We start from the raw sequence: 25,327 nt of genomic DNA on the forward strand, positions 1-25,327 counted from the left end.
AGTATCAAAACTAAACAAAGGGCCATCACTCTATATATAATTGAGGACGAGACCCATTTTAGTATACAACGCTTACCAGTATCCAAAGCAGTACCCATATATAAAAGATATGCCCAAAACAAAGGGACTTAAAGACGGACTGACTGACTGACAGACAGAGTTTTATAGCCTAACCATTGCTCCGGTAGTACTTTTGGGGGACTTATAATGAACAATTTAAAAAAAAAAGCAAAAAAAACCTGTTGTAGTATGATTACATTAAGCATTAACTTTGCTAATATTCTTTAAAAACCCTCATATTAGCCTTATTTCTCATTATTGAATAGTGTTTTATTAATCTAATAAAGCTCACAGAAATCTTATCAACCTCATACCCTGTCATTAAAACAATGCTCTGTTATTTAGACACAGAGGTTTGAATGTTATGTTGAAGTTTATTTGAACATATTGTGATAATTGAACGACACAGACACTTTAAAATCAGCTTGGAGGAGGTACAAAATTTTAATTTGATAAAAAACATTTTTACCGGAATCTGTAGGTTTCATTATGACTTGGCTAAAATGTGATTTATTAATAAACTCTGGCTTGTTTCCAGTGAACACTGTGCTGGATCTTGACACCTACCCCTAAGTAAAGGTGTGCCACTGCTCAGGAACCTACCCCTAAGACTTTGTCAAGTGCACAACTTCATTATAAAATTCATATCCTTTATATAAACAAGAGGCCAACTGGACCTGTGTAGCTTAACTTTTGTTATCTGAATTAGATAAGAAGATTAAATGTTTCCGCTGACTTGAAACTTTTAATGTTGGCTATCTCTAATTTTGAAAGGTGAATGTGCTATCCACTTATACAACCAAAAAACCCATGCAAAATTTAGTCAAAATCTCTTTAGACATTCTGCATAAGTACTCTCTTTTGTCCATGACATAAGCTAGCTCAATAGGCCCTTTTTGACCGGACTTGGATTCAAACCATGACCTCCAAGCATTTTCTAACTAAAATTTGTTGACCGTTTGCGTCAATTGACCAAACCCATTTATGCTTTGTTTTTATTGTGGATCTGTTAAAAAGGAACTATGCAAGAAGAAAATTCCTAAAGAATCACAGATAATCAAAAACTTAACCTCACAAAGTGTCTCGGGTTTTAAAAATGTGAACTGTGTGTAGGGATGGCATTGCTGACATGGTGCTTTAAAGGAGGAGGAAGAGGATTGAGGAGGGGGTAAGTGTGAGAGGGGGATGTAAGTTGGGAGTACTTCAAGAGGGTGCTAATCTTTTACATCAATAACATATTTACAACATAGCAGACACAGGATAAATGTAGTAAAACATTTAACTGACAAATTCAATTTGTTTTTCGGCACTTTCACATTGAAAGAAACTCCAGTCACGCTGAGATTTTGAAGTCCCCAAATAATTTTTCATACTTTTCGTGTGATACCAAAATTTAAAATTTTAATCATTTCCAACACTGGATCACTTTTTCTGCTAATTCGAAATGTTCCCTTCACAAGGTTTTACAAATTTCACTCTCTCCGAAATCGTTTCATGTATGCACTTCGAGTGTAACACCCTGCGGTTTCACATTGATCCACAAACGACTCTGAAAACTTCATAGAAGCATCGCAGCTGGTTTCTCAATTCAAACCGACCAGAAGTTGGTAAATTACAGCCAAGAATGCTGTTTTATGTTTTTTAAACAAACAATGTCATGTATACACATAAGGTTATTTATCTTGAATGATTATTTAACCAGGGGGGATGGGAGATGGGTTGGGTTAAAGTTAGGAAAACTTCTTGTGCAAATTTATGTAATAACCAGGGGGATGACGTAAAATTGGGACATATTAGCAGATTTATTGTCCCTTTGTCCAGAAACATTACAATAAAACCTCAAACTATTACATGTATACATGAAGTCAACTTCAGTCATTTTATTCTCAACATGATTCAGAAGAAGAGTTGATTAATAACAATATTTCTCTAGCATGCATTCAGCCTAGGAATAGCCATATATAATGCACAAAAATCAAGTACATGCATCCTAAAATCCTAAACTTCATTTCAGAAACATCAAACAGATGAAAATTGAAAAAAAAAGAGGAACGTGATTAAAAGATAAATAAAATTTCATTTGAATTTTGTTTTTGGAGTTTCTTGAAATCTCCTTATACTTTTAATTGCCATGTTTTATGTTCTGCAAAAAACATTTTTTTACATAATATGAATAATAGAAACTTCTTTGTCCTTAGCAATTCTTAGTTGATTTTTTTCAATACTTAAAACTGAATGAAAGATATACTGATATATCTGATACAGCAGGTATATTTCTTAATCAATTTTTTTTAAATGTCTTATATCCCTTTGAAATATCACATATACTGGCAAAAAAATTCACCTTAGCTTAACTACTCTAAGGAGAAATTGTTTCTCGTAAAACAGAGATGTGTGTAAAATGTTCTACCTACAGTTTTTGCACCTGAGCTACCTGACATAGTAAGGACAGGTAAATGGGAGGGGAAGGGGGATCAACCAGGCCACCAGCCAGTCCTAATAAGCATTATAGTGTTGATGACGGATTCATTAACTCTCGGCCTCTGTGGCCCAGGTAGGATAAGGCTGGTAATTGTCATGTATATGTTGGCTGCGAGCAGGTGCTACACCATCTGTTGTTGGAGGGAAGTTTCTCTCCCCCAGACAAACTTGACACACGACAGGGTCAGAAGCGGTGCTTCCGAGCTCCAACGAGCCCCAACATATGGCCGCCACATTCCAGTCCCCCAGACTCACCTAATGAGTGCATTCCATTCCAGAGGTGAATGGAGTTTGGAGAGGGAGCTGGAGACTCTCTCACTCACACAATGACCTAAACATGTCCCGACCCTTCCTCCATATGTCCCTAGCTAGCCTTTATATCTGTCCTGCTTCCTTCCATCACTTGCATTTTTTCTCCTTTTCCTGACTTTACTATCTCTCCATTTCTTCACCTATCTCTGAGTATTTTTCACCAATTAATTCCCAGCTCTCCAAAAATGCTACCCTCTTAGTTCATACTTTCAGGTACATTCCAATATAATGTGATATTTTCACTTTTTTTTTTTACTGATTTTTTAACAGTTATCTCCATAGACTAGATCTTGATAATTTTCAATTCCATTTTTTCCTAGGTCAATATTCAAAAGAATCATTTTTTATGTCAGAATTACAATTGTTAAAATTTCCTGCAATTTTTACAGAAAACGATTCTTTATGACAAGTTTAGGAGTGACCTACATGACCAGTGGTGAATTAAGAGCTTTTGACTACAGCTATTAGCCCAAACAGGAGCAGTTAAGGTCAATTAAGGAGATTGGTATTATCCCTTTCTCCAGTTTATGATTTGATAAATTAGAGAAAATAACATCAGAATTTCCTTCAATTTTAATAAAAGGATAACAATTCTTTATGATAAATTTAGAAATCAGGTATCAATGTCCAGTATTAAGGTAAGAGTGTTTGACCACAGGTTTTAGCACCAATAGATGCAGCAGGTCAATTAAGGGGCTGGTTTACGGGGGACGTGGGTGGACCAAGGGTGGACGCAACAACAACTTCGGTACGCACGAACAGATGGGACAAGGAGCAAATTAAACAAATCATAAAAATCAGTGAAATTTTTGTGGGGTGAATGGAATCTTGAGGACAAAACTCAGGCTATCCTGAACAGGTTGCGGGCCGAGGACGAGACGACTGACCATTGACGTTTGTATGGAATGGTCAATCGTCCGGGGTAATACGATACACTGGCATTCAGCCTTCACGCTTGATCATTAATCTTGTATCTATTCTTTGTGCCTGATTTAATGACAAATAAACAGGAGTGTTTAAAACCAGCCATCAACGTTATTGATGCACCATAGCCATGTTAGGACGCGATTTATCACTCTCATCGATGACATTGTTCAAGGTATGAATCAAATAAAAAAATATTCTGCCATTCATTATTTCAGAAATTGGCAAGGCGGGAAATAGAACTAATCAAAGAATTTACAAGTCATTCAAATGAAAGATGAATTATTATTTTTTTAATTGTATTTGAATTGTATGAATAAATAATGAAATTACAGAAAATTGTATTTAAATTTTTTACATAATAATTAAATTTTCTCTTAAAAGCAGTAAAGGCTATCAAAACAATATTTTTATTATAACTCATTACATAAATTAAAAAAAATGGTTTTGGAAAATTAAATCATTTGCATGAATTAAATCATAAGATCAACATGTTGCTCTCTACTTTTGTTTTTCAACATTATTTATAGAAACTTGTAATTTTTATTTTTATGGCAATTACAGATACTCGCACCAACACAAGGACACACCCACACTTACTCACAATCACCATCATCATCTTTTTTTTTTATACACACGGCCCAGAACCATTTTCACCCTGATAAACCCCGACAGGACTTATTGAGCATAATAGCATATTTTTATTAATATAGTATAATCTATATTCAATAAACTTACATGCAACATGTATCTATACTTGACCTGTTCTACTGGTGACCTCTTATACAGGTAATATATCTGTTCTACGTATATAATGTTCAGTCATCAGGTGTAACAGTACCTGACTGTCCAGCACTGACCAGGTAGATCACAACTAACTGAAGAAAACACAGCTAATAAGGATCTGCAATTATATCCCAGTATACACCCAGGTGGGGTCCGAACTCAACAGCTAATTGGTATCAATTACACCATATTAGGGGTCATTAAGCCCCCCAGTAGGGGTCATATACACCCAGCTTACCTGTGACCATACACACCTGAGTAACCATATACCTTCCTTCCTAGGGAATTTTACATATTTCCCCAGTCCCAGATTCGTTCTTTCAGGATATCAGAAAGAATTATGATGGACGCATACAATTTGATAATTTATTTATTTCTTGTATTTGAAATTATAAATCTGTTGCTTGTAATTGGTATGATCATTCATAACTTTTCAAATTTTCATATATTTTTTCCTATCAAAAAAGGCACAGAAAAACCTTTTTTGTATGAAATTATAATCAGGAAAATTATATTAGAAAGGCATTTTTATGTCTGCTGTGGTGTAAGTAAATTTTCGTGATACATATTTCACTGTGGGAAGATATCATAGACCACTGAGATACTGGTCACAAAGACTAACTTATTATAAGTTCATCAAAATTACCGGTCACAAATACCTACTATAGACCACTGAGATACTGGTCACAAATACCTACTATAGACCACTGAGATACTGGTCACAAACACCTTCTATAGACCACTTAGATACTGGTCACAAATACCTTCTATAGACCACTGAGATACTGGTCACAAACACCTACTATAGACCACTGCGATACTGGTCACAAACACCTAATATAGACCACTGAGATACTGGTAACAAACACCTACTATAGCCCACTGAGATACTGGTCATAAACACATACTATAGGCCACTGAGATACTGGTCATAAACACCTTCTATAGACCTCTGAGATACTGGTCACAAACAACTTCTATAGACCACTGAGATAATGGTCGCAAACACCTACTATAGACCACTGAAATAGTGGTCACAAACACATACTATAGTCCACTGAGATACTGGTCACAACCACCTACTATAGATCACTGAGATACTGGTCACAAAAGATACTGGTCACAAACACCTGCTATAGACCATTGAGATACTGGTCACAAACACATACTATAGTCCACTGAGATACTGGTCACAAATGCCTACTATAGACCACTGAGATACCGGTCACAAAAACCTTCTATAGACCACTGAGACACTGGTCACAAAGACTAACTTATTATAAGTTCATCAAAATTACCGGTCACAAATACCTACTATAGCCCACTGAGATACTGGTCACAAAAGATACTGGTCACAAACACCTGCTATAGACCATTGAGATACTGGTCACAAACCCCTACTATAGACCACTGAGATACTGGACACAAACACCTACTATAGACCAATGAGATACTGGTCACAAACACATACTATAGACCACTGAGATACTTGTCACAAACACCTACTATAGATCACTGAGATACTGGTCACAAATGCCTACTATAGACCACTGAGATACCGGTCACAAACACCTTCCATAGACCACTGAGATACTGGTAACAAACACCTTCTATAGACCAATTAGATACTGGTCACAAATACCTTCTCTAGACCACTGAGATACTGGTCGCAAATACCTACTATAGACCACTGAGATTCTGGTCATAAACACCTTCTATAGTGCTGTGGTGTAAGTACATTTTCGTGATACATATTTCACTATGGGAAGATATCATAGACCACTGAGATACTGGTAACAAACACCTACTATAGCCCACTGAGATACTGGTCACAATCACCTTCTATAGACCACTGAGCTACTGGTCACAAACACCTTCTAAAGACCACTTAGATACTGGTCACAAAGACCTACTATAGACCACTGAGATCCTGGTCATAAACACCTTCTATAGACCACTTAAATACTGGTCACAAATACCTTCTCTAGACCACTGAGATACTGGTCGCAAATACCTACTATAGACCACTCAGATACTGGTCACAAATACCTTCTCTAGACCACTGAGATACTGGTAACAAACACCTTCTATAGACCACTTAAATACTGGTCACAAATACCTTCTCTAGACCACTGAGATACTGGTCTAGAGACCACTGAGATACTGGTCAAAACACCTTCTATAGTAGACCACTGAGATACTGGTCTAGAGACCACTGAGATACTGGTCATCAAAATACCTCGTCACAAACACCTTCTATAGTCCACTGAGATACTGGTCACAAAGACTAACTTATTATAAGTTCATCAAAATTACCGGCCACAAATACCTACTATAGACCACTGAGATTCTGGTCACAAACACCTTCTATATACCACTTAGATACTGGTCACAAACACCTGCTATAGACCATTGAGATACTGGTCACAAACCCCTACTATAGACCACTGAGATTCTGGTCATAAACACCTTCTATAGACCACCGAGATACTGGTCACAAACACCTGCTATAGACCACTGAGATACTGGTCGCAAACACCTACTATAGACCACTGAAATAGTGGTCACAAACACATACTATAGACCACTGAGATACTGATCATCAAAATGCCTCGTCACAAACACCTTCTATAGACGACTGAGATACTGGTCACAAACTCCTTCTATAGACCACTGAGATTCTGGTCACAAACACCTTCTATAGACCACTGAGATACTGGTCAAAACACCTTCTATAGACCATTGACCAAACACTTTCTCAGAAATCAAGTCCAGTTCTGTTATATATTTAAAAAATGTCTTGTTTGTAACATATTTTTACATTATTGAGAAGTTAGTCTGTAAACAACCTCTTGTTGAACACTTGTTACATTTTATTACATATTAAGATATTTACAGGTGTGAAATTTAAATGTATCATAACGAAATTATAGAAAATGTAGTGTAGAGGTTATAATTGTACATAAGAAAACTGTTGCTTCCTAGCTTGGTGCTGGAGGTAATTTAAATTAGGCCTTGCATCTGAAGCAAATCCAAATATTTGCATACTGATGATGCACCCTTTAAAGCTATGAACTTATTCATATATTATCTGCTTCGTCCAAGGATATTCCAGACCAAATTAGGATGAAATTCCTTAATCCCTATGGTAGAAGAAGAATTCTAAAGGTTTACCTCTATTTTCCCTATTCGGCCCCATCCCTCTGCCCCCATGGGATCCACATCCACCATTTATACAACATTGAGTCCCCTTGGCCCAAGGATGCTCAAGACTAAATTAGGATAAAACACTTAATTCGGTTGGTAGAAGAAAGATTTCAAACGTTTGTACCTCTATTTCCCCTATTGGGCCCCATAACTCTGACTCCAGGGGGTCCAAACCCACTGTTTAAACAACATTGAGTCCCCTTGGCCCAAGGATGATCCAGTCCAAATTGGGATGAAATCCCTTTGGTAGGATTTTAAAGGTTAACCTCTATTTCCCCTATTGGGTCCGTGCATCCCTCTGCCCCCAGGGGGGCCACACCCACCATTTATATAAAATTGAGTCCCTTAGGCCTAAAGATGCTCCAGACCAAATTTAATCGAAATCTACTGGGCTGTTCAGGACAAGTAGCGTTTTAAAGGAAAAGTTGACAGACGACGGACGCTGCGCCAAATTGGCATAAGCACACTTACATGTACCCTTCGGGAAGGTGAGCTATAAATATCTAAATAATTAATTTTGTCTCTGTACAAATTCGATCAGATTGTGTCGAGGTTTCTTCACTTTTTTTAATACTCCCCGGCAAAATTAAGGCTTTTCACCATCCTATCTCAACTAAGTTAATTTTAGATTCTCCTTTTTTTGTAAAGCACTTTGACATTTTTACATGTGTATCATCTAGGTCTGACAATCATTCCTGTTTCTTGAGAAGAAGGCGAAGACGTCTGTTAAGTTGGCCTGAGGGCAATCTATCAAATCGGAACACATATGATCTGTGTTTTAAATTTTCCGTTACATAACTGTCCAAGCTACACTGAAACTGTATAACACATTACCACAAAATTACTATCATTGGCACTTGAATAGGAATTCCAGGCTACTAGCACAGTAATTTATCAACTGTGGAATCACACACATGGGTGTTCCATTCAATAAATCTCCCCTGATGCCTCCTCCTCACCCCTTCTTGCCCCTCTCCTTTTTTCCCTTCCTTCTCCTCCTTGCCCTCTCTCCACTCCTATTTGCCCCTTTCCTTCTCCTTGCCCCCTCTCCACTCCTCTTTTCCCTTCTTTTTCCTCATTGCCCCCTCTTCACGCCTATTTGCCCCTTTCCTTCTCCTTGCCCCCTCTCCACTCCTCTTTTCCCTTCTTTTTCCTCCTTGCCCCCTCTTCACTCCTATTTGCCCCATTCCTTATTCTGCTTGCCAAATCCTAGTCCCTCTTGCCCCTCCCAACTCCTCTTTGTCTCATGACACTCCTCCTTGCCCCCAACCCACTCCTTCTTGCCTCCATCCTTAACTCTCCATTTAGTCAGAGGACACTACCACATCCCCCCACCCCACCCACCCCTACTCCACATAATCCACTTGTTCTGAGAGCCCTCCATCAACTGATCCACTTGTTAGGACCCTCCATACCATCCTTCCCCTAATACGCAGGACCCTTAATACCCTTATCCGCTTGTCATAAGATCCTAAAATCTTCCTTCCCTCTCTTCTCTTATCCACTTATGTAAAAGATCTTCTCTCAATCCACTTTGTCTCCTCCTCCTCCTCCTTCCCCCCTCCCCTTAATCCAAGCGGGGCAGCATCATTAGAAAATTACAAGGTAAGGTTCCGTCTGTGTTTTACAGAAATTCTAGACTCACGCAAAGTACTCATCAGTATTTATACCAACACCTGCCACCTCTCCGGGCCATTTGTGGGCCCGACACACACAATCACACCAACCATATTCAAAAACACACCAATGCTGATGTTTTCTTAACAGTCCACAAATTCCATTATGTTTCTTATATTTAATTCAAATAGTTATTATTTTGTAACTTTTTACATATGTCAACATTACATATACTCAAACAACAGTACAAATATATTTCAAACATACCATAGAAGCTTGTAAATTCCCATCTTTTTTTCAACCTTTGCATTGGAAGAATTCAAATGTGACTTTAGGGGTGAATGGGTTAAGGAGGAGATACAAAACATGTAGATTAAATTCTAAATAACATTCATCAGGATATAGATTTGAAATGATCAAAAGCAACAATTTCGTGAAGAAACATTGGAATACATTAAATTGTCAAGTTGGACTTACTTGTAAGGACACACAGCAGAAACAGATACTCAGTGTAGGAGATCAAGCCTGTAACAAACAAAACAGGGGCAATTAGTAATGTCATAACACAAGTAAAATGTTGACTCTAATAAGTACGAGTCAAATAAAAACTTTATATAATCCATCTTTATCCTGACCCCAGTATTAAACATCTATACTACTTGTATTACATGCTGCAACCCATGTGTTTGTTAGTTTAAGTGGTTTTACTTCCACTTTACTGTGAGTAGTTCTTCGAGTAGGTTATCCAGCAGACAAACTGGTATGGAGAAGACTTATATAGGCTGTGCCTGTTCTCTCTAATATCTCTGTTTTAAAACAATAAAATATCTTTGAATTAATTTGAATTAAATCAAGCTTGCAAATTTCTTGAAAAAAAACCCATATGGAATTTGATTGATATTATTTCAACTTAAATGCCAGTAAAAAATGTAATTCTGTTGTTATCATTTGTATCATCTTTAATGTGTCATTCTTGAAAAAACACCCTCTTCTATTGTTTTATAACAATGATGCGATATTTGAGTGAGGAGGTAAGTACTACAAAATCACAGTGTCTGGTAGAACTCAGCTTTGATACATCCTTTAACCCATTCATCCCTTAAGTCACATTTGGACTTTACCGAATCAAAGAGAGGGCAAGTCCAGTTTGAATATATAGGGAGGAATGAGTCAAGTTTGTAAATCACAAGAGAAAAATATGAAAAATCATTTCTCCGTTTAGTTGGAATTATTTATCAAGAAATAAAGAAAATTTTATTTTACTTTCATAATTGTATAGATACATGACTTCATGACATGTATGCGTCTAATTGCTGTAACAAGGCATTGTGTTGGGTGATCTAATTCTGACAATAGTTTTCTTTTCACAATAATTAATGTTCTCTGATCAGTTGTGAAAAATCACTAGCCTCAAAAATAACAGAATGAATATTGCTTCCCCCTAAAACCTTATATTTTATTTCATTAACAATATATAAATACATAATTTATATTTTTTCTTCACATCATTTTTACCCATCAATAGCATGATATATTGTTTCTGCCAAAGACAGATTTGTATTTGTAAAAAGATGTTCCAGAAAAGAACAAAATCTGTCTTTTTTTAATCAACTTATTTATAATTTCTTTCAATTTTTCAAAAGAACTTTTATTAAAACAATTTAACCTCATGCTGTCCTCTTTATTTTTATATCAGAGGAACACATACCAGCGTGACACTTAATTCCCCCTCAAAAAATGTTTTCATTCCAAAATTTTGAAAAATTCAACCATTTGTGTGATTGTAGAGGCCACCTAGAATCCTACATGCATCACAGATGACCGTTTAATGACCAGATGACAGCGGTCATTTTTCATTTTGTTGAAATCAAAAGCCAAAATGCTCGGCTAATTATTATACACCAACTGCTCATAGCGTGTGGCAAAGGTTCAGGGGTCAGGAACCTCCCTGGTCACTGGAAATGATATGTACCTGTTCAATTTACATCAATTAGATAGGGCGATTGTTTGTGTTTGAAGTTGACCGCCGGACCAATCATTCGACAGGTAGGACTATGGAGCATGAACAACTCGAGTGGACAAGTCATACATCAAAAAGTCAAGTAAGAGAAATATTATCAGTGTTTTTCCATGACCGATGGTCACTAGGGATGTAATTCCTTCATCTATTGTCAGTCAAGTCAGAACTGATGACCAACTTAAACAGTGCACTGTTAATCCAGTCATGGTTTTGTCTGCGTTTGAATGGCAAAGAAAAGCAAACGACAATGCCTGATTGGTTCGAGGCACAAGGCGATCACATCATGTGACAGATCCCTGATGCTCACCTCCTGTTTGATATATATTCGAACTGGAAGTTGGCTTTATACAAAGAGTCAATTAACTTTCTAAATGACCATACCGGTCATTCCCTTTTTTGTATAAACAGTCCTGAAAACCATGTTCGACAGTGATAATACCAAAAGGAATTAAATTTCGTTTAAATTCTCGTTGAGCACTGTGAAGAATCAGTTTTTACTTTTTCATCGGTCAATGAGACTTTGACACTCATGACGATTGATATCAGTTCAAAAGCCGACCACCAGAGGGCATCGGTTCATCATCATCACCCACCACTTTGATGACAATTCCGACATTCACCACCGTACGTCGGTAAACGGATTAATTATAATGGCATACACGATACCTGATAGATTGATACGCTGATAAGAACGATTGCGGATTTTTAACATTTTAACAGTTGTTTTGTGAGAAATAAGCACTTCACTCTTTCGCCTTCATTCGTTTTATGTTTGTGTTGTCCTTTCAGTGCGAACATGCGAGGTGCGTGTGGCTAAAGGTGTTTCATAAAAGCCGAGAGTTATCCTACAACGTCTTTATCCGACAATGCTAGTACGATTTGTAAGCCGCGGTACATTATTAGCCTTAAACTGGAGGGAACACCTTTTGTGCAGGGTCATTCGAGCATAACAAGAACTCCTCCCGCTTTTGGCGAGGACAATTTGAAACCTACCACAGGCCAGACACAAGACATGGCCACACTTCACTGGTCAACGGTCACGCCCCAATGATCCACGCGTACCTTTTCCATTCTGCTTCAGGAACCCTAAAGTACCTGTTACAAAGTTTTCACTTCAACCCTTTTTTTACAACAAAATGGATTACAATTAGTTTTCATTTATGGAATTCAAAAACATTCCACACAACTTGAACTGCGATAAAGAGGGAACAATTTGCAATTGACACAGCTTACTGGTGAAGATGCTGGAAACGGTTAAAACGGACCAATTATCCTGAGAGGTAAGTATTTCTGTGACCATTCTTAATTCCTCTAATACTTAAAAGGGCAAACATTTCTGAGCATAGTTTGTGACCAGAGTCAGAAAAAGGGACTCATTTTAAACAGACGTTAAAAAGGAATGGCAAAGAAAAAGAGAATAAATACCTTAGAAGTCTGGAGGGAAATTTTGAAGACTTTGTCATCAATGACTTTCCACTCAAGATAATTTGTGTTACCACAAGATATATTCTTTTACAAAATTGATTTATTTAGCAATCTTTCCATTCGTTACATGAACATATACGAAATGCTTATAGTTGGGATGTACAACATCTTGAACAATGATACTCATTTAAAATGTCCAGAAACCCTAATATATTTTTAATGTCAATATTGTAAAGCATCTATTGATTATTACCTCAACTGCCTTAAACAAAGCATAAGCTACATTTTAAAGATACGACATTGAAGAATCAAAGCCTCAATTCAACAGGCTTCGTTTATGACATCTTTCCAGCATTTTATAGAATCAAGTAACATTTATTTGTATTGTAGCTAAATGTCATTGCCAAGAAAATAAATACCATCAAGAATATTTGCATAAAGCTTTTTATGTAAAATCAGGATTTGGCACAAATGATTGACTTTATTTTCTTGGTATATAAAGTTAAATAGTAGACACTGAATTGCAATTTCCTTGAGAATAATGCATCATTTTAAGCAACAAAAGCTATCTAGATTTACAGACAAATGTCAACAGGAAATTGCAGGAAATCGTTTTAAGAACCACAGCATTATATAAAACTTTAACGAGGTTTGTAAGTCTCCAAGAACGTAAAAGATAATCTTCAATGAAAATTGAGTTTTATCAACGAAACATTAACCTCATACATTCTAGCGCAAGCAATTTTGATGGACAGCAGGATGCAAAATTGGTGCAACATGAAATCAAATTGAGGCGACAGGATTTTAATTCGGATATCTCAGGATTCAAATCTGGGGCCACTTGATTGAAAATCGGGGCAACCGAATTCTGATATACAGATATGTACAATTTTCATATAAAACCAACAGAAGGCTTCAGACCTTGTGGCCATTAGTATTCAACCTTTGGGACAGCGGTATTCAAACGTAGTACGTACCAACAAGACATTGGTTTGGGGACATTGGAATTCAAAGTGGAAGACAGTGTGGTTTATCTCATGAAAGAGTAGGCTGGGTACCTGGCAGCCACTGAGTCAGATACCTATATAGAGATCAGACTACCCCAAACCTGGCCTATATATATCTAATGTAGAAAAAGAAAGTCACCTTTACTGTAGTCAGCACAGCTGCATAAATGGGTAGTACACGGATTGGCTGGTGTGGTCCTTCTGTAATATGGGGTACATTTCTGTTACTTTAAGCCCAAGGAAGGGTTATTTAAGTTCATTGTCCAATTGATGATTTACTTTTAACTTGACAAAATGGTTGCATTCTTGTGACCCACTGTTTACTATGGTGTGGTTCTAATCCCAATCATGTTGCTCTCTACTTCTATTTGGTATGTTTATTACTCTGTTTTATTTGGTTTTTATGTTGTCTCTGTGTTAATTTGGCATACTTTTGTAAATTACTCTTTCTTTCCTACAAGATGATGTTGTTTAATGTACTTGATAATCCTGTTGCTTATTTTTTCTATTTGGTGTTCAGGTGTTCTCTGGTGTACATTTGGTTTAAGCTTGTTGCTGTACATGTACTAATTTAAAGTGATCCTGAAAGGTGAAAGACCACTCTCCTTCCCCAAAAACCTTAAACACACACATAAATACACGTTTACTATAAAGGACTTTCCCTCCTACCCCTTTCTGCCTCTCGGGTGTATGCCCTACTTTGCTATCACTACTTGTCTTGCCCAAGTCGGGCAGCGCACCAGCACACCACCGATGTAGTATCAAAAGGCAACAGAAAGGTGATAAGCCTAAATTAGGGGAATTGGGGATCGCAAATTAAGCGAACAGGTGATTATATGGGAGTTTGCTTCAGAACATGTAAGGGCCCCCCAAAAATTACCTGTCCGTGAGGAAAACACCAAACGCAGAAAAGCCAACGCGAAATGGCTATAGCGTGATCCGAGATCCCCTTTGATTGCAAACCCATTAGGCTTGCAATGGGATAGGAAAATAAGCTATACTTGTGAGCATGTATTCATTTTAGCATCGTTTCCTCAACAATAGCTGACACCCTCCTGCTGTGCATAGCGCGTGCTGCTATTCACCGTTTAAAGAGTAGCCAACACAATAGGGATCACATGGCCGCATACTTCTGCTCCGAAGACATGGCCCCCACACATCTGTCTAGGGCCAGTATTCAGCTTAAAATTGGAGGGAAAACATCCCAATATTCAGGAACCAATTAATGATTCTTGTAACACACACAAATTGTAATGTTTCAGTCTCTTGTTTGAGGTTGCATTAATAATATTCTATTTACAATAATTAAATAATTTTATTAAAATGTTAGAAAATTAACAATATGTAGGTACATTTTTTTCATTTTTCATTTATTTAGAATATTATTACTTAACAAGATTGTTTTTTTTTCAATATTTAAAAATTGAGAAATATAGAACAGAAAATATATTTCAAATTCTTCAAAACTTCATTTACTTTTTTTTTTTCATTTGCTTGAATGATAAATTACACTAATCTTTAAATTTTTTAAATTTCTCAGCAGAAATTTGAGGAAACTACATATATATTCTTAAAATCTCTTAAATCATTTAATAAATATTCTTACATAAATTATTTTTCAATATTTAATTTTTCTTCTGTTTAGAAATTGAACATCCAATCACATTGTCTGAAGATGATTACATCAACTACAAATAAAGTAATTGTTTCATTATAATATATTTATAGCTCTTTTATTTTTCACCTGAAAAATATTGTTCACTATTACATAGAAATGATCAGTCCTATGTAGTCTTTTATTCATGTACGATACTATTTCTACAGTTATAAAAATAATCACAAATTACACCAGCTCATACAATGATATCACTGAATTAGAAATAATTACAAGACATTATTCCAGGTCTTTGATATATATTATGACCCAATCTGCAATATATCCCCTACAACAGGGCATTTTAGACTCACAACCATTATCGGGTAATTATCAGGCAAGTGACAAATTCCTTCTATATAAACATGGCTGTCAATGATTGGGCTTTACATAAACACTAGACTGACCATGACCATAAAGCATTATATGTAAACTTGCCTTCACCATGTAAAAACACCAATTACTTATTTTTCTAGTAATTAATCTACCTGTGCCATTCACACCTGGCCGAGTGTACACAGGTAAAGCTTTGACTGACTTTTGTAAGGGTGAGACAACTCCTGCTGTGACATCTCGAGGACAGACAACTCTATCACATGAAGTGTCAAAGTGTGAAAAACCAACAACTACCATAGAAAACACAGAGGCAGAATGTGTTGATTGGTGGTTGGGAAAAAACTTTTCAATAACAAAATCCTTATTTATGTTGACGACACTTCATGCAAGTCATTCTTCCTTAAGAAAACACCGGTCACTTTAGTAAACATATACTCAAAGATTTCCCCAGACTGTTTTTCTATTTTCACAAACATGGACATTTCTTTCTGGTGTTTAACACTGCATGCTTGTATATGGACAAGAAACATCCCTTAAATTTTGACACAGGTCTTTCATCTAAAAATGGTAAGTACTGATCATTTTTACAACTTCTTGAGATAAATATTCTTGGCTACAGTCATATTGTTTTTTGTGTTACATGCATTTGACAAATGAAACTTAACTCAACTAACTGTATTTACAATTTAAAGGTTTAATGAAGACAATGTTTCAAATACATATCATAATAATTACTTTTTAAATAATAAGGAATATTCCTATAAATGCCAAAGATTTCATTTATTATTTAGCACTTAATTTTCTTTAATCAATGGACATTACAACTTACAACTACTTTGTACATAATTAAGAATATTCCTAAACATGACGAAAAAGATTTGAAATTAACACTTTATAATATTTTATCAATAGACGATTTTAAACAAATCTTAACAAATGCAAAGGAATACACCAAAGAATTTTCCAATCAAGTTACGTTCTATCAGTAAAGGAGAGATTCTGCTCTACTAGAAGATTGTGAGCGCATTGGTGTCATGTCGGGTTATCCGTGATGTACATTTCGCCAGCAACATGGCCCCTCCACATAAACACTTCCTGGGTGGTAACTTAAGCCTCCTAATGACCCCTACAGTACCAGACACATGGATGCAGGTACAGCAAACAAACATTTTAATGATGTCGATTTACGGATTAAACTTTTCTAGGCCTGTTTCAAAATAGAATTTCATGTTGAAAAATAGAATAAGGTGAGGTACTATATTTCATTTCAGGGAAGAGTAGAAGTATCAAAAGAATTCTGTTAGGGATTGTGTAAAAAAAAGTCAAAGCTGGCAACTTTACAGAAATGGCCCGAATTTTAAAATGAAATGCTTCAAATGTAATAAGAGTAACCAATTTGAACATAATCAGAGTATTCAAAAACACTATTTCCTTTTTATAAGATAAAACATCAGCATGATTTCCTAGAGATGAAATAGATATTGAATTTCAAACAATTTTTTAATTAAAGTTTTCGCACCTCTTTTTAAAATATATTTTGCATTTTTTTTTACATATTCTGACCTGGAACATCTCATAGCAAGATGATGAACTAAAAAATCTGAACATGTGTCAATTTGACTCAATCCATTAATCCATTTATAAAGCTGCAGATTTGATCATTTTCGACATCTTGTGTTGATTCTACGAGTATAAACGAACCAAAAGATACCATGTAATGAACAACCATAAAATTATGTTAGTCACATACATTTCGCAAATTAACACCGTAATTATTTGTAGGTTCTTTAATGATTATGACATACGATGACTGTTAGGAATTGAATCATCCCTTTTCAAGCTGATGGTAGCAATTACGGGGAAATTTGTTACACCATTATACCAGTCACCTCATTATCAGTGGGGCTGGTACACATGCCGTTTCAGATACGATGATGTCCATATCTAAGCATTCCTAACACTTAATTGGTACTTTATGTCTGCAAATTGACCCCAAGGATCATCCCAGGATTTTCTGGATAGACACCTACAGCAGATTTAGGTGAAGTGCGATCATAGTCGTAATAGCGCAACAAGGTGCTGAATTATTTGCAACTCATTTCTTTACGAAAACATGGATTTGATCAGTGGATGGAAATATATGTGTTCCAGTCAACAATAATTCTGTAGAGGCTGAGTTGTCACTTGTTCCACCTTAAGGATCCCTGTCCCAGTCTGCAGGCGAAACACTAAGGAATTCCACCTTAAGTATCCCTGTCCCAGTCTGCAGGCAAAACACTAAAGAATACCACCTTAAGGATCCCTGTCCCAGTCTGCAGGCAAAACACTAAGGAATTCCACTGTAGTTTTTCATACATAAAGTAACCCCCCCTTAATTTCCTTTAGGATATATACACATGACTGTCTTTTGGCTGGCCCACCCTTCATAATATTGCTGATCAGATAGGTTAGCTGGTGAGAGTGACCATGATCGAAGGTCATGGGTTAAAAAACCAAGCATGGTCCCACTGATTTTTACTCTTAAAACACTGTTCTTGATCGATTGATTTATTTTATTTCATATCATCTTCATTTTTTTTTATGAAAGTTCAACAAGGTATGAATTTCTTTTTAGATATGATTTCCATAACTATAGTCATGCTGGCAAAAACGTTTCCTGTTCATAGTAACAAGTCTGTGACAGTGGTACAGAGTTCCACTCCATGAGAAATCATCCACAGGAAGTGAAAAAAATGGTCTCTTAACTAACACAAGTGGTCTTTTTTTAATACAGGTTCAAATCTCACTGAAATCAGTTAATGGGGACCATCAGAAGTGGTCTCTTTACAAAGGTGGTTTCCTTGTGCAGGTGGTCACTTGATCAGGTTTAACTGTTTTTATTAGTTCAAAACCCTACAAATACTGACCAAAAAGTTTGAATCCAGCTTTTACAGACTACCCCTGTATAATGTAAGGGGCATGCCCCAGGCCTCCAGTTTTCCTTTTTACGATGTGCTAGAAAGCTCAAATGTGACATCTTTCAGAAGTCCCTTATCAACTCCTGGTCCATAATTAGCAGGCAGCCATGACATCAATTAGACCCTAATTTTGATTTAGGCTGTACCTTATGAACCCTTCTTAATTCTTGCTAACCTCTTGCCTCCATCACCTTTCCCTAACAGTCCTAATGAGGTGAAGAGAATGAAAATGATCAACTTTCAATTTCACAGAACTGTTACCATATACTGTGAAATCAGAAATGATCATGGTGTTCAAATTTTGCACCTAAAGCACGATTTTGTAAGAACATGAATTTGTGGATTACAAGAACCCATTCTTACGAGGAATAGCTTTATGTCGAACCCGTAATTACTTCATGGACCTGCAAATTCAAGGAAGCAGATTACCCACAAAATCAACGAAATAAAAAACTCAACGAAACTAGTATTTTGCAGTAGTTGATAATTACTAACAATCACCTTAAAGATTTACCATAGAAAATAAACATATTTTTGCACAAATGAAAAAAAAATGTTGGACCATACCAATTTGGATGTATAATGTTAATGTCCTACAGTGGACAGTGTCGAATCATATCTCTCAGCAGTGCATGTTCCATGAGGACAAACATCACGTCTCCCTCAGTGAATGCCCCAATTCTGAGTCACATTAGGCATTTACAAATATTGCCCTATGCAGGTTCCCCCCTCCCTGAAAGCGGTCTTCTCCAAATGTATGTTAAATGTTTCTTTTTCAGAATATAGAAAAAATATTAGCCTGATTTATATATAGTAGAGAGATATAAAGGTTTGTTTCCCTCGAGTGGATCGTGTTACTGATGCAAAATATCCCCCAGGAAATACCATTAATTTCAAGAAACAAATCTTCATATCTCCCTACTTCCTAGCAATAAATGTATAATATCCCATAAAATCCTCTTGTGCTTTAACCAGTGATTGCATAAATGTCTAAAGGTTGATAGAAAAGGAATGGCCGCAGTAAACATATCGTATTAACTAGGTTTCCCTTTAGCTAGGTCAAGATTATGGAATACTAGACTAGTTTTGACAGTTAATCCTTAGTTAAGTTGGTCAATGGTTACTATTTTTAGCACTGAACCAATTTCTTATGGGGTTTTTATCCACTTTAAGCTATAAATTTGAGCACTTCGGTTATTACTAATAAAATAAAATATTGCACATGATGATTTGATATTTACGAGGCATTCATGTTTCTAGAACAGTATGAATACATTTAAAATCGTGCGCAATATGACAGCTGAGTTATATCGTGGAAACACAAAACGGCTGGGGTCCTGACACTGCGCCAAAACAAGGAGAATCTGCCACAATTAGGCCACCTCTAAGACATGGATATTTTTCTCCATGATTTTATTTAGAGAGCTTCCTAGGGAAAGCTGAATTGGACAAGGAAGAACTTGCAGAGTGGTATATTGTTTGGAAACAGCAAGATTATGCTAGAAGCTACCAGCCCCAAGGATTTTGTTAAGAATTTCCTAGCAGTATAAATCTTCTACAAGATTATTTTCCTCGTTTTAAAATAAGAGTAAGGTATTTACATTCTTTCCACCCATGATGTAGCATTTGCAGGGCATTTCAACTCAGATAGAAAGCTGTGATGGCAGTCACAAGTCCATGGACAGCAAATCAACTACACACAGGCCATAATAGCTAGCTAGCTAACAAGCCCTGGGATAAGCTAGCTAGGTATTTTAAATCCAGCTTGTTCACAACCCCAATATGGCAGTGTTATAGACAACTAGCTCTAGGATGAGATAGCTAGCTCGCGAGCCAATCTTGTGCATTCCGTGAAGGTTATGTTATTTATCAAGCTAGCATGAGGATGAAATAGCTAGTTAGACAGTCCTAGGGCTATATCCCCCAATAGCAATGCTGAAGCAGCTTTAGTCTTGGGATGAGATAGCTTGCTAGCCAGTCCTAGGACTATATCCCCAAATGACAATGCTGAAGCCAGCTTTAGTCTTCGGATGAGATAGCTCGCTAGCAAGTCATAGGGCTATCCCCAAATGGCAATGCTGAAGCCAGCTTTAGTCTTGGGATGAGATAGTTTGCTAGCCCATCCTAGGGCTATCCCCCAATGGCAATGCTGAAGCCAGCTTTAGTATTGGGATGAGATAGTTTGCTAGCCAGTCCTAGAGCTATCCCCCAATGGCAATGCTGAAGCTAGCTTTAGTCTTGGGATGAGATAGCTTGCTAGCCCAATCTAGGGCTATCACCCAATGGCAATGCTGAAGCCAGCTTTAGTATTGGGACAAGACAGCTTGCTAGCTAATCATGGGCATCCCCCAATAGTGATGTTATAACCAGCTAGCAATGGGCGAGATAGCTAGCTTGCCAGTTCTTGTGGCTTCCCCAAAGGCAATGAGATAGCTTGCTAGTCCTGTGATGAGACAGCTACATCTATGCGTGTTGACACCCTTATTGGCTATGGTGCTAGCCACAAGATGATATAGCTAGTAATAGCTTGTCTTTGTGAATCCCCCTAAAGAGATGAGATAGCTGCTCATATATATATTCTCTTCCAATTTTGAAAGCAATCTACCAGGTCACCCCTGGGTCGACTGTACCAATGACATTATTTCCAATAATATCATACCAGCACTTCTACTAGCCATAATTATATAACAAATAATGTTTCTGAGGTCTTGAGAATTGGAATTCACAAAATGTTCATCTTTGCAAATTAACACAAAAATAAATCACGGAAGAAATATAATGTGGTTTACAGGAGTTGAAGATGATTAAGAGATCATTGCTTGGCAGGAGCTACTTGTATATGGGGGCACTGTGGGAGATATGTGTTTAGTTTGGCGGTAGACAGGTGGTGTTTAGCTGCGGAGGGCCAGCCACTGTTTGTGGTATAATGGGGGGACAAATGTCTGCAGTATGTGTGTATGTCAGACTCCTTTCCACTCCAGCCTTTGAAGATTCTTCCTACTTTTCACCAGACAAATGTAAAACACATGTTTCTTCCCCCCTTCCCACTAAATGGCATAAAGTGTACAGGAATCCCCCTTCCACTACTATAAAACCTCACCCCCTCTCCCAAACGTCTACCACTGTCCCAAATCCTCAAACCTTCTCCCACCTTACAATCCTACTTCAACCCTAACTCAATTCTCCAACCCTTTTCCAAAACCTGCCACACCAATTCACTTCTCCCTCTAGCAAACTTTCCTGAATCTTCTGCAAATCTGACCATTCAAACATGGCTCTCCCCTAAATCTTTGATACTCTCAAACTCTCACTTTTTTACTGAATTCCAAACATGCCCCTTCTTTATCTTTTACCAACCCAACCCTTTGTATAATAAAATACTTTCCAACTTTCCAAACTGAATCTACCCTTTCCTTCCAAATCCATCCCTCCTTCTTTTAGTCAAAGGTACAAAATCTTCAAATACCCTTCTCCCATTAGCCCAAATCTCTCCCACTCCAAACCTTTCCCCAAACTGCCACCTCTCCCTTAATCTACCAAAACTATCCCTCTCTCCTAATCTCCCAAAACTATCTCCTCTCCCCTAATCTACCAAAACTATCCCTCTCCCCTAATCTACCAAAACTATCCCCTCTCCCCTAATCTACCAAAACTATCCCCTCTCCCCTAATCTACCAAAACTATTCCATCTCTCCTAATCTACCAAAATTATCCCATCTCCCCTAATCTACCAAAACTATCCCATCTCCCCTAATCTACCAAAACTATCCCCTCTCCACTAATCTACCAAAACTATCCCCTCTCCCTTAATCTACCAAAATTATCCCATCTCCCCTAATCTACCAAAACTATCCCATCTCCCCTAATCTACCAAAACTATCCCCTCTCCTTTAATCTACCAAAACTATCCCCTCTCCCTTAATCATCCAAAACTATCCCCTATCCCCTAATCTTCCAAAACTATCCCTCTCCCCTAATCTACCAAAACTACCCCTCTCCCTTAATCATCCAAAACTATCCCTCTCCCGTAATCTACCAAAACTATCCCTCTCCCCTAATCTACCAAAATTATCCCTCTCCCCTTATCTACCAAAACTCTCCCATCTCCCCTAATCTATCAAAACTGTCCCTTCTCCCCTAATCTCCCCGAACCGTCCCCTCTCCCATAATCTACCAAAACTGTCCCCTCTAACCTTATCTCCAAAAACTGTCCCCTCTACCCTAATCTACCAAAACTATCCCCTCTCACTTAATCTACCAAAACTATCCATCTCCCCTAATCTCCCAAACTTATCCACTCTCCCCTAATCTACCAAAACTATCCCTCTCCCCTAATCTACCAAAACTGTCTCCTTTCCCCTAATCTACCAACACTATCCCATCTCCCCTAATCTATCAAAACTGTCCCTTTTCCCCTAATCTTCCTGAACCGTCCCCTCTCCCCCACCCTCCTAAATTTGTCCCCTCTCCCCTACTCTCCCAAAACTGTCCCCTCTAGCCTAATCTCCAAAAACTGTCCCTTCTCCCCTAATCTCCCTAAACCGTCCCCTCTCCCCCACTCTCCCAAAACTGTCCCCTCTAACCTAATCTCCAAAAACTGTCCCCTCTACCCTAATCTACCAAAACTATCCCCTCTCCCCTAATCTACCAAAACTATCCCTCTTCCTTAATCTCCCAAAACTGTCCCCTCTCCCTATCACCTACTCTCTCAAAAATGTCCCCTCTCACCTAATCTCCAAAACAGTCCTCTGTTCCCTACTCTTCCAGAAATATCCCCTCTCCTCCAGTCTCCAAAATCTGTCCCCTCTCCCCTACTTTCCCAAAGTAATCCCCTCTCCGGTTAAGTCTCCCAAAACTGTCCCCTTTCCCTCACTCTCACAGAACTGTCCCCTCCCCTAAATCTTTCTACACCCCCATTTTCTCAGAACTGTCCTCTCCCCTAAAACCTGTGTCTCTGCCCCTGCGTTCTCTCTCCTATCCCAAAACTGTCTCCTCCCTTACCCCTACCCACACTAGCTCCAAAAAACATGTAGTCCCCAACTATACAAAATCTCCACCCTCCCCATCTCCCTATCTCTCCTTCTCTGTACCCAGTCCTCTGTGTACAGCAGTAGAGACTCATCTTCAGGTCATTTACTAGTCATCTCAGCTGCCAACATCATCATCCTCCCCATCCAGCTTCCCTATTATGTCTCCAGGCTATGATGATTTGTATGCGAGACTCCAGAGTCATCACTGTTAGTGTTAGCTATCTATACAGTATCTATCTATACACTATCAACAGGCAGTTCAGGATTATCCTCAACACACTTATTCTTGCATTTCATCAAATTGAATCCAGACAAATTTGTGATGAAATCATTTTAAATGGTAACCACCTGTTTTGAGATACCCTTTCCCTTTGATAATCTACAATCCTTAAGAGTCTGGTAATAACATATTTATAATATATACTAAAGTGTATTAATCTTGAGGAGATATGGAAACTATTACTGCATATATATATACACTGTTAATTACAGACAGGTGATCTTGGCTGAATTGTCAAGTATAAATAAACAGATTGTTGTTTTGTACACTATAGACAGGTAGTCACACTGAACAAGTAATTACAAGTAATACATATTTACTGAAGTGGTCATGGTAGACAGGTTGTCACACTGAATAGGTTAATACCAGTATAACATCTTTACTGAAGTGTTCACGGTAGACAGGTTGTCACACTGAATAGGTTAATACCAGTATAACATCTTTACTGAAGTGTTCATGGTAGACAGGTTGTCACACTGAATAGGTTATTACCAGTATAACATCTTGAATGAAGTGGTCATTGTCGACAGGTTTTCACACTTAACATGTTAATACCAGTATAACATCTTGAATGAAGTGTTTACTGTAGACAGGTTGTCACACTAAACAGGTAAATACAGGTATAACATCTTAACTGAAGTGTTCACTGTAGACAGGTTTTCAAACTTAACAGGTTACTATATGTATAACATCTTTACTGAAGTGGTCACTATAGACATGTTGTCACTCTGAACAGGTAAATACCAGTATATTAAATTTACTGGAGTGGTCATTGTAGACAAATTGTCACTATAAACAGGTTAATACCAGTATAACATCTTTACTTCAGTGGTCATTGTAGACAGGTTGTCACACTGAACAGGTAAATACCAGTATATTAAATTTACTGGAGTGTTCATTGTAGACAGATTGTCACAATATACAGATTAATACCAGTATAACATCTTTACTTCAGTGGTCATTGTAGACAGGTTGTCACACTGAACAGGTAAATATGAGAATATTAAATTTACTGTGGTGGTCATTGTAGACAGGTTGTCACACTGAACAGGTAAATACCAGTATATTAAATTTACTGGGGTGGTCATTGTAGACAGGTTGTCACACTGAACAGGTAAATACAAGTATATAAAATGTACTGGGGTGGTCAATGTAGACAGATTGTCACACTGAACAGGTAAATACCAGTATATAAAATGTACTGGGGTGGTCAATGTAGACAGGTTATTAC

At 37.4% G+C, this 25,327-nt stretch overlaps 2 protein-coding genes across 9 annotated transcripts in view; one reads left to right on the plus strand and one right to left on the minus strand.

Annotated features, from left to right (window-relative positions):
- The window catches only part of LOC110466704 (calcium uptake protein 3, mitochondrial-like), a 164,116-nt gene that overhangs the window by 88,877 nt on the left and 49,912 nt on the right, over nt 1-25,327 (minus strand). For all 7 annotated transcript variants that reach the window (XM_021523406.1, XM_021523407.1, XM_021523405.1 and 4 more), the window contains exon 4: nt 9,865-9,912. In XM_021523406.1, the coding sequence (XP_021379081.1) occupies nt 9,865-9,912 (48 nt within the window). The remainder of the gene's footprint in view (nt 1-9,864; nt 9,913-25,327) is intronic.
- The window catches only part of LOC110466706, a 115,114-nt gene that overhangs the window by 28,200 nt on the left and 61,587 nt on the right, over nt 1-25,327 (plus strand). Inside the window, exon 1 of one of the 2 annotated variants that reach the window (XM_021523410.1) lies at nt 12,583-12,687. The exons of the other annotated variant lie outside the window; for it this stretch is intronic. The gene's annotated coding sequence lies outside the window, so the exon portion shown is untranslated. Of the gene's footprint in view, nt 1-12,582; nt 12,688-25,327 lie in introns of those variants that run through there. 2 annotated transcript variants of the gene reach the window in all.

This window comes from Mizuhopecten yessoensis, unplaced genomic scaffold (genome assembly GCF_002113885.1).
Source record: "Mizuhopecten yessoensis strain PY_sf001 unplaced genomic scaffold, ASM211388v2 scaffold11143, whole genome shotgun sequence".
In the NCBI taxonomy this organism is placed as follows: Eukaryota; Metazoa; Mollusca; class Bivalvia; order Pectinida; family Pectinidae; genus Mizuhopecten; species Mizuhopecten yessoensis.